The sequence below is a fragment of the Anarrhichthys ocellatus genome, unplaced genomic scaffold, assembly GCF_004355925.1.
Source record: "Anarrhichthys ocellatus isolate YVR2014 unplaced genomic scaffold, GSC_Weel_1.0 scaffold12, whole genome shotgun sequence".
NCBI classification, from domain to species: domain Eukaryota; kingdom Metazoa; phylum Chordata; class Actinopteri; order Perciformes; family Anarhichadidae; genus Anarrhichthys; species Anarrhichthys ocellatus.
The window spans coordinates 1,532,163-1,542,619 of NW_022280042.1; the positions used below are offsets into that span (position 1 = coordinate 1,532,163).

The 10,457-nt window shown below is 40.7% G+C and overlaps 1 protein-coding gene across 1 annotated transcript; it reads left to right on the forward strand.

Annotated features, from left to right (window-relative positions):
* Positions 1-1,808: 1,808 nt before the first annotated feature.
* On the forward strand, positions 1,809-4,137 carry LOC116386130 (gamma-glutamylaminecyclotransferase C-like). The gene is made up of 2 exons (XM_031852131.1): positions 1,809-1,869; positions 3,674-4,137. Exons 1-2 carry the CDS (start codon positions 1,809-1,811, stop codon positions 4,135-4,137), a joined length of 525 nt encoding a protein of 174 aa, XP_031707991.1.
* The last annotated feature ends 6,320 nt before the right edge of the window (positions 4,138-10,457 follow it).

Genomic DNA, 10,457 nt, shown 5'->3' on the forward strand with positions numbered 1-10,457 from the left:
AAGGAGCCCCGACCAAGTATTGAGTGCATACTGTGTACTGTACATACAGATTTTGTTCTTATTATAAATGCTTTTATTGTTTCTGTTTTTACCATGTAAAGTGTCTTTGAGTGCCTTTTAAAGCGCTATATAAATATAATGTATTATTATTGTTATTATTATTATTATGCTCACCATGCAGGCGAGGCTGCTAGCAATTGTGGCGTTAGCATGTTAGCTTGTAGCGTTAGCATTATATATACTAACCCTAATACTGGCTTTCAACTGATAAATGTGGATGTGGTTTCTTAAGCCTCTAAAATCATGATATATTATTATTAGCACAATGTAGAGGACGAAAAATTGTAGTATTGCAAATCACGTTGAAATCTGGTCTAAGCGTGAACGTTTAACGTCTTTTCAACGGAAAAATGCTCACTGGGTTCATCAGTTCATCACTTGTGGACAACAGCGCGTGCTCTAGTAGTGAATCCTCCGTTGCTATATGTATTACACATCTTGAAATACAGTGATATAATGATACAGTGATCGTATAGTGGTGTTAAATTCATGTAAATAAAATAGCCGAAATAGAACAGTCTCTCTCTTACATGTATGAGGAGAAATACAAAAGAATATATAACCAAAAATATATTTATACAGATTTCTCACACTGGACTGTTACCTTTTTCATTTTATAATAACAATTCTATAACTGAGTAAACATGTAGACTATAGAAAATACTCCATCAGCATGTTTAAAATAGTATCACACTCTATAGAACATACTGTAACATACCTGCATTTATGACAAAGGACAACAGTTCATCAGTTCATCACTCGTGGACAACAGCACGTGCCCTGTTCAGAAAGACGGCATCACGTTAATGTTAGCTAGCTATACCGGAGACATTTTACTGGCAATAAAACACAGAGAAAACGTATAGTTAATTTAATGAAAACATGACTAATATAAACTAAGACAAATAATATACAACAAAATAAAGCCAGCTCAACTCTTTTGTACTTTTAAAGTTAGTTAACATTATATTGTCCACGGACATTCACGGACCCGTTACCTAGTAGTGAATCCTCCGTTGCTATGAGGATTACCCATAGTCCTTTGTGTCTTCTATTCAGTGCAGGTACAAATTTACAACAGCAGGTGGCGTAGTTTTCCCCATTTAGCGGGATTTAACCTGAACCTTTTCAACTATGTTACACTTAGGTCATCCTCCGTAATCGACAAAATCAGCTTCGACGGAAGTCTGAGTTTTATGCGCATGCGCTGTTAACTCGCATCTGCTTGAGCCGGTGGGAGCACTTTCTAGTCTAGTGCACTGTTTCCTCTTGGATATATGCACTAGATATTGAAAAATATTATTGTAATAAAGCTGGGAATAAATATCCAGTGTATACAAACTGAATTACTTACTGTGGTTGAGATGGCGACATTCCTCCTGTCTCCCTAGTGTTCATCGTCCTCCAAAAGTCTGGAGGGGACTCTCCTTCCTCTGCCTCTGCCTCGTGGACTCCTCGACCTGGTGGCGAAAAAAGCCGTCAAAAAAAACCCTCAAAAACTCTCAGAAACAACACTAATACTATTATTTACAACACTACAATATAATCTATGAACATGTTTGCATCTCAAACACCTTCCGATCAGAGCCAACGGGGAGATATTTACATCTCATTTTCCGAGTGGTGCCTCAGGTTTGAGAAAACTGTGGAAGGTATTTATTCAGCATTTAGGCTGACGTTTAGACTAAAAACCACAGGGTGATTTATCAAAATAAGATTTAAAAAACATGGTGGCAGGTTGCTGAACGATGACCTTGCTGTATTTTACAGGTGCCTGCCCGCCTGCATCCACATGGCTGGCGTCTTCGGGTACTTCTCAAGTCTCTTTGTCTCTTTCTCAAGTCTTCTTTGCGTCCCAGTTTCCCTCAATTGCGTCCTTTCCTTGCGTCTTAGGGTACATCCCAAGTCTCTTAATTGCATCCCCGTTTCCCTCACTTGCGTCTTAGTCCCTCCCACCAGGGATGCATGGAGGAAACCATGCCAGGAGAGAGGAACGAGGAAATATGTTTTAAAATACATGAGACGTCCTTTCCTCAGTTGCCTCATGTGGAGCCACGTCTGTTACTGATGACGAAGGATCAGCTGATCACAGCTGGATCAGCTGTCAGTCGGCTTTAACAGCTGGAGAGACTTTTGAGAAGTTTGTGTCTGTTCACATGATCACTGTACTTAATAACAGTAACTAATAATACTAATAACTAATAAAGACACAGTAATCACCACTGTAGAGGTGTTTCTCTCTGTAGTCTGTTAACAAACTGTGTCCTGTGTCCTGTTTATAAGCACAGGATCGATTTCCACCGGCAGAATGCGATTGTCTTATTTATGAATTATTTGTGTCTGTACGTTTTGAAATTGTGACTGTGGCGTCATTATTAAATAACCCAGAATATGATTATTGTTTCTCTTAAATGATAAAACTCATCAAACACTCAGGAATGATGTAAAAAGTGTTTCGTCTCTCCAGCTCTCTCTCTGACTTTAATTGTTTTCATAATAAAAGTTATTGAGGGAAATATCAGATTATGAAAACACAAATCTTTCTAACAAATGAAGAAAGTTGTTTGTGGTCGTTTTGTTGTTCAGACTACAATGAACATTTATTTAAACCAGATGGTGAATCACAAACCTAATCAAATATAAATCTTGAGTTTATTCTGTGATCTGTCTTCACTCTGGTGTTAAACTCCAGTCAGTCAGTCCGATCGGCTGCAGCGTCCAATCACATGACTGATGAACAATGAGGGGGCGTGTTGGCCGTTAAAACACTTCCTGGAAGTCTGTTCTCGTGCGTCCTCGCTCATGGCTCCTCCGAGGTCCCTCCTCCATCCTCGATCCTTGCTCCTGAGAGCTAAATAAAAGGGCCAAATCCCAATGTCCCCCCTAAACCCTCAAACCCTGAACCCTCAAGGACTTACTGACGTCACCTGGTAAGTGGGTGAGTGTGAGAGACTGTGAGGGCTTGAGATGGTGTAAATAGGAATGGGACAGCACTTTGCTGCAACATATCACGTTACCATGAAAACGACAAAAAATATGATGTATAATTGTGTGTATTTATTTTATTCTTTGTACTCCCTGAGTTGAAAGTCTTCCAGGCTCTTTTCTCACAGGATATATATATATATATATCATATGAACCACAGGAGAGGTTCATATAATATATTTACTCGTTTTATCAAAACAGCTTCAATGACAAAATCAAATATTTGATGAATAAATAAATAAATATCTTCTGATTTCATGTTTATTTTTTGTTCCATCTTTAACCCTTAATGTTTCTGAGTAAATTTATTAAGACAGGCTGAACACACGTGAGCCCTCCTCTTTGTTTACCTTTTTTTTTACTTCTCCATGCGTCCACTGTTTACCCCGTGTTTAACGTCACATTGCAATGATTTGTGGGTAATTCCCTTAGGCTATGTCAGCATACCATGCTGACTTACGGAAAGGGTTCATAAAGGGCTCAAAATGTCTGCGAGAGAGCCCTCAAACACTTGACGATTTGACAGTGGGACAGCCCTAAACCCTCACGGACTTCGCGGGAGCGCGCCTCAAAGTCCGTGAGTCCGTAAGCGGGGACATTTGGATTTGGCCTAAGAGACTTGAGAAGTACCCTTCGTCTACGGCACCCTGAAGAAGGGGCAGCCCAACTACCACCGTATGTTGGAGTGCGCCAATGGGAAGGCGGAGTTCCTCGCCTCGGCCTGCACCACCGAGAAATACCCGCTGGTGATCGCCAGCCACTACAACATCCCCTTCCTCCTCAACGTCCCCGGCCAGGGCCACCGAGTCCAGGGAGAGATCTATAGAGTGAACGACAAGATGCTCGAATTCCTGGATGACTTCGAGGAGGTTCCCACCCTGTACCAGCGGGCTCGGGTCAGAATGGAGGTGAAGGAGTGGGTGGGCGAGACCGAGGGGGAGGAGAGGCCTGCGGCAGGCAGCTTCACCGAGGCGTTTCTGTACAGCACGACTACCTACCAGTCAGACTGGCCCACGCTGCCCCGCTACGAGAGCTACAACTCGTGTAGGGATCATGGGCTGCAGTACGTGGCCAGACAAGAACGGGACTGAGATGAGAGGACCCAGAGAAGAACATGTTACATTCACACTCACATATGTTGACTGATAGATCAGCTTTTTTTATTAATAGTAATAATAAATGTTAGTACTAGTCAATATGCAACTTTTTAATTGATTTGTCTCATTGTAAATTGTTTAAAAAGTTTAAACTCATGTTTGTTTTACCCTCCAGTTGCACATATTTGCAACGCTCAGCGGGCTAAAAGGCACTTTGATAATAAAAGTCATGCCACACCTAAAACAGGTCTGTGTTAACCGTTCTTTTTAACAACTCTTACCGTATCATCTAGCATTCATTTGGTGTTCATCACTGTTCCCGTGATGATTGGGCATCACTGAAGAACTGCAGCAGTTTCACCTCCACTGCTTTTCTTCTGTATTTGAGATTTCTCCTGAAATGTTGCTTGTGGTTTTCCTGTGAGGAGTCGTCCCATCTGCGGTTCTGTCCCTTCTGAAAGCTAGGGACCAAATTTCATATGAACGCAATCTTTTCTCATCTTTATTTAGAATAGTAAAAGAGTACAGAAGAGAAGGTATTTGGCAAACGGACCAGTGAAATCTCTGTTGGCGCTGGAAGCCGTTTTGAAGCTATTTGTCCTTTTAAACAAAGCAAAACCGACTGGAAACATGAAAAAGATGCATTTCACAGTGTATCAAAGTACTGTACAAAAAGTCACCTTACAAAAAGAAAAAGATGGATGTTTCCTAATTGTGACCAAACTGGCGTCACATTGAATTAATCGAATGATATTTAGAGATCGCCACGAGTGCGTTCACATGCACACAGTTTAAAATCCGGGTTTAGGTCTTATTCAAGCTTTTGTTTATACATGTTTTACTCTCATCACAAATGTGTCGTCACACAGGAATATTTACCAGGCAGACATAAAATGCAAAAAGAAAACTGTGCACAAACCCATGCTTCAGTGTCCCAAATACTTCTGGAGAGTCCCATGAAAATCATTCAGGTTTATCATGAAGATAAAAACCTCCTTTTTGTAAACATGATACGTGTTTGGGGATGAATATTTAATCTGTTTGTGAACAACACTTAATGGCACCAACACAAAAATGAAAGGAAAAGCAGAAGGACTGTGTGCTGCCAGTTTGGAGAAACAAATACATTTTGAATGACATCGTGGGCGACTGCCATCACAGACACTAGTGGTGCAGAAAGTGTAATAAGAGGGACGGTGTGGGAGGATGTGTGTGGGAGTGAATCAGCTCTTCAGGGGTAGTCAAAGTGATTCTGTGTCTATAGTGAGAGTCTGTTCTGGTGTTTGTGCGCTCTGAAGTCCAGGTCTCGACCCAGGCGAGTGTCTCTCTGTGCAGGTTCATCAGTAAAGGTCTTTCCTGGTGCTCGGCAGGGAGCGGCTGGCAGAGCAGGTGGCACTGCGGATCACCTCCATCCACCTGGAGACGAGACACATATATTTATTACTGAAGTGCATACAACAGGATATGGATATTTGAGTGCTAAAATACAGGTACAAATATTTTTGTATTATTTCAACAGGTGGGTAACCAATGTTTAGGTACAATGCTGTGCCATTAAGGTGCGAAAAACAAGCTTTTGTCCTATGTTACAAACATAAACCTTCTTTTCCTGACATAGCTAAATCAAAATGGAAAAAAAGAAAATTCTGTGTTCTGTTGATTTGAAATGGTGACTGTGAATGTATAATATAATAGCGACCTTTCAAAGGTGTACTCGCTCTCTGATCTGAAGTAGTAGACGTGGGATTTGAAGTGGAGTTTGAAGACGTAGTCTTTGTGGATGTTCTCGGACGGGACGGTGACGGAGTAGCCCAGCAGAGGAAGGCTGGCCAGAGGGTAGTCATCCTGTGAAGAGACGAGCCAGAAGTCATCTTTATGCATCAACATGTTACGACCTGACCACTTTTTCATTTTCACTGTATCTATATGCATCTAACCTGGTGTGACTTGTAGAAGAAGAGGCTGAAGTTGGTGAAGACCACCCAGAGTTTCTGCCAGCCGTTACTGTTCTTAAACTTCCTCAGCAGGTTCCCTGACAGCTGGTTCTGGAAGAGAAAGTGAATCAACAAAAGACACGCAAGGCCAAATAAAGTGACACCGATTCCATAATAGTGTTAGAAACGGGGAGGGGGGGGAGAGACAGGATTTGTTCTGTTTGTCCAGTAAAAAAATTACTTCTACTGTGATAGTAGACACCATCTGATAACTTGTACTGTGATAGTAGAAGTTATCGGATGTAATAATCGAATTACTTCTACTGTGATAGTAGAAGTAAGATGTTGCCTACTATCACAGTAGAAGTAATTAGATTATTAGAACATCTGATAACTTGTACTGTGATAGTAGAAGTTATCAGATGTTCCAATAATCTAATAACTGAATGTAGAGGAACAAATGAACGGAGCTGCTGCCTCTGCCCCATTAGCTCATGTTATAAAACTGTTCATTTAGAAAGCAGCGAGAACACCTTTTATTATGTTCACTATGTTTCTGGGAATTCCTAATCTGCAATTTGGGCTAAATTATTATTATTTTTTTGACACATTAAGCTTGAAATCAGGATAGAGCTGAGAATTAGGGTGAGAGTGTTGCAAATCTTCCAAGTCAAGGGGAGGATTCAAACAAAACTATAATAACCATAACATAAGCACAGCAATCATTTGTGTCAAGTCTCTAATAAGTTACGTACGGCTGATTTGAAACTGTTGCTGTTCATTTACAATCCATCTATTAACATGTGGGCACGGCAACGAGCAGCAGGTTTGAATCCCTATCAGTGTGTGTAAATAGTGAACACTTTGGGTCTGCGAGTGTGTGTGTGTGTGTGTGTGTCATTGTTTTTGTCCCTTTCCAGGAACAAATTTCACCGGTCAGTTGGTCAGCACAAAGGCCACATGCTGCGCTTCATAACAACCACTGTTCCTCTCTCCATTCATGTGTTTTCTTCTCCTCCTCAGTCTGTGTAATCACTATGGAAACAAATAATACATAAAGGAAGTGGGAGATTTGTACTCTTCTTGCATTAGACTTTCTTTACAAATAGTTAAAACGCTTATTTTTTTCAAGTTTTGTTTCCTTTTCTTTCCTTATCTCCAGGTTTTCCATGACTGTGGAGTCTCTGTCTCTCTCCCGTCATAAACGTGACTCCGGGCAACTGTACGGTAGAGATGCCGTACGGATACCAACCCCGCATGAGGGGGCTTTACATCGCCACCGAGCTCGTCATCGCAGTGCTGGCCATCATCTGCAACTTCCTGGTCTGTCTGGCTGTCAGCCGCAACAAAAAACTCTGCACTGTCACCAATTACTTCCTGGTGAGGAAACCTGTTTCGACCCCATCTAAAATGTGACATACGAACCTGTGGTTTGAGGAAAACTACGAGCAGATATCTAAAGGACCAAAAGTGTGTTTTACTCTGTGAAGGTATCATTGTCAGTGGCGGATATCCTGGTGGGCTTGGTGGCCATTCCCTGCGCAGTGCTGACAGACCTGGGTCGACCTCACCATGACCTGCCCCTCTGCCTGGTGCTGCTCAGCATCCTGATGGTGCTCACACAGGTAGGAGCATCTAACCTGGTGGCTTTGGGGATCGATTGCCGGTTGGAATCCTGCAGGGCAAGAGCGCCACCTATAATGTCCCTTAATACAGAATTGATCAAACCTTCGACCTACGAAGGTTTCTTTTATTTTGTGTTTATGCCAAGGAACTAATATATTTTCCCATCATGCTTAACACTCTGTAGTGCAGGGGTCTTCAACGTTTTTCAGGCCAAGGACCCCCAAACTGTTAGAGAGATGGAGCAGGGACCCCCGACTATATATATTGTATAAAATTGTGTTTTATATTAAACTGGGCCTGGTGCCATGTATAAACATACTTCTTTATTGTGCATTCAATACTAAGCTATTCAAATAATACACAGGTTCATATATTCATGTTTTTATTTTAAACATGTGCAAGGTACAGTGAGTAGGGAGGCCGTGCCACTGCCTTTTATAAACATACCTTGTCAGCTGATACCAATGCCAATATCAATATTTTCTGTCAATTGCATGATAATCATGCATACAAGATATTCACATTGATGTTTTCATTTTAAACATAAATGTGGAAAACAAAATGAGTGATGGCCTATTAGTGCCACTGCCAAAAAATAAAAAATTGTCCAATCATCCAAATATTTCGCGGACACCCTAGGGGGTCACGGACCCCCTGTTGAAGACCTCTGCTCTACTCCCCCCGCCCCCCATACTTGGTCTGACCCAATGACATCACGGATGACATCATCCAGTGTATAAATAGAGGAAATGGTTGGGTGCCTCCCCCTTTAGCCTCTGGAACACATGGTACTTAATGCACAGGACCCACATCATATGTCGGACCTTCGATGTAACATAAATTATATCAGAATTAAGTTAACATCCTTTATGTTGAGTGCAAATGACCAAGCTAACTCCATCTAACTAAACTCAGCTTGTTGATTTGATTGCTAAGAAATTCAATCATGTGGCTACGAAAATCAAATGACTCGACACGGTAACGTGGTTCGAAAGAAAGATAACAATATCAAATATGATCCTCTCAGCAGCTAAAGGAGAGTACGGTCCGCTAGCTAAAGTTAGCTGAAAAGTGGTTGCATGCATGCTAGCAGCATGCGGTGAACACCAAGTAATGTATCGGCAAAAAAAAAAGGAAAATTCAACACAAAATGGCAAAACTAGGTAAAGCAAACTTTGATTACATGTGAATTAAGTAAACCTTAAATAAATTACCTTGTTAAGTAAACCTATCTTGAATATAATCATGGGTCCATGATATTTAATGCCTATTTTTCTAATTTCTTTATCATGGGTTATGAACGTTAAAAAATACTGTAGTATATGCAAGATTGGACAGTAGCTTGCTGTTGATCATTTTTTTCTCCCAAAGGCATCAACATTTGGTATATTCAACTGTATTCAACTGTTTATATGAAGAACAGTACATTACTGTCTAGAATTTTTTAGCGATTTGTGATGGTGTGTTTTAAAAATTACAGGCGTATTATTGACAAGGAGCCGATGGTGTCTGGTCCCAAATGTCAACCGTAAAATGGCCTCACTCTATCGCCATGACAAATCACTCATGAGTAGATATCCTCATATCCAACGGTACAAAACAACACGACTGTTATTCCACAGTGAAAATCTGCAATTACAAATTACATTTGATCGAGGAAGATTGTTCACTCTATGTGAGGGTTGGGTGATAATACCAAACTGAATAATAGCACCTAATATACTACATCCAAAGACTATATAGATTTTCACGTCTTGAACTTAAAATGCCCTTAAATTAGGATTAAACAGCTTGTCAGCTACAAGCAGAAGCATGTGACCTTTAGGCTGCACACATACTGTCAAACTGTGCTCATTTGATATCATCTGAATCCAAACTTCGCGGAAAATCCATCTGGATGTTAGTGGGTACAAACCAGTTCAATCCATCACGGTTCCTCAAACATGTCTGTGTGTGCCAGTTGAAATGGTGAGTTGTTCCGTCAGCCTATAATGCATAAATGGCTTCATACATAATTCAATTCACAGAAAACACAATTTGCGTAATGTGTTTTTTTGTCATTTTTAGTGGTCCTGTTATCACTGAAGCAAATGTGAATAATTACAGAACGTGGCCGACTGCACTTGTAGGCTGTAGCCTTGTGCTGTCGGTGCGTTCCTCTAGTGAGGGTGCGGGCAGTGAGACTGGTGCCTGGTGGCCCGACGACCATTTTCTAATTCACAATAAAAATAAATTGATTCACAATGAGATTTTTTGTACTATTAATGTAAATAAGGTGCCAGACTGCAAACAGAAAAAATTTAAATCATCTAATAGAGGCTGTTAATCAAAAAACTGTTTGTTTACTGTCATTTTGCAAAAGTGGCCCCCGAGCAAAGCAAGTTGAGGATCCTCTGGTGTTCGGCTAATAAAGCAACCCAGTCGCCCGAAAAGCATTTTGGCATTGTACCTTTCTGCAAAGCACTGGATGAGATGAATGTTGACATTTCTCAACCCCAACTATTTTTAAATAAATGTTTCTTATCACGCTTGCAGAAACGCACAATGACATTTGGTTATCATTGTGAAACAATTTGTTGGGTTTAGGAAACAAAACTTGTTTATGGTTGGAAAAAAAGATCATGGTTTGTGTTTAAATATTAGCATAACATCGTAACTAGACTAAATAAAATACTCATTTTTATAGCATGTAACCTTTTTAAAAAACGTTTGCGCGATATGATTTGTCACTTGCTCTGCATGAATGCAAACTGT

Coding starts and splice junctions, on each gene's coding strand:
- LOC116386130 (XM_031852131.1), top strand. CDS start 1,809: ATGACCTTGCTGTATTTTACAGGTGCCTGCCCGCCTGCATCCACATGG. Junction 1,870..3,673: donor CACATGGCTGGCGTCTTCGG/GTACTTCTCAAG, acceptor AGACTTGAGAAG/TACCCTTCGTCTACGGCACC.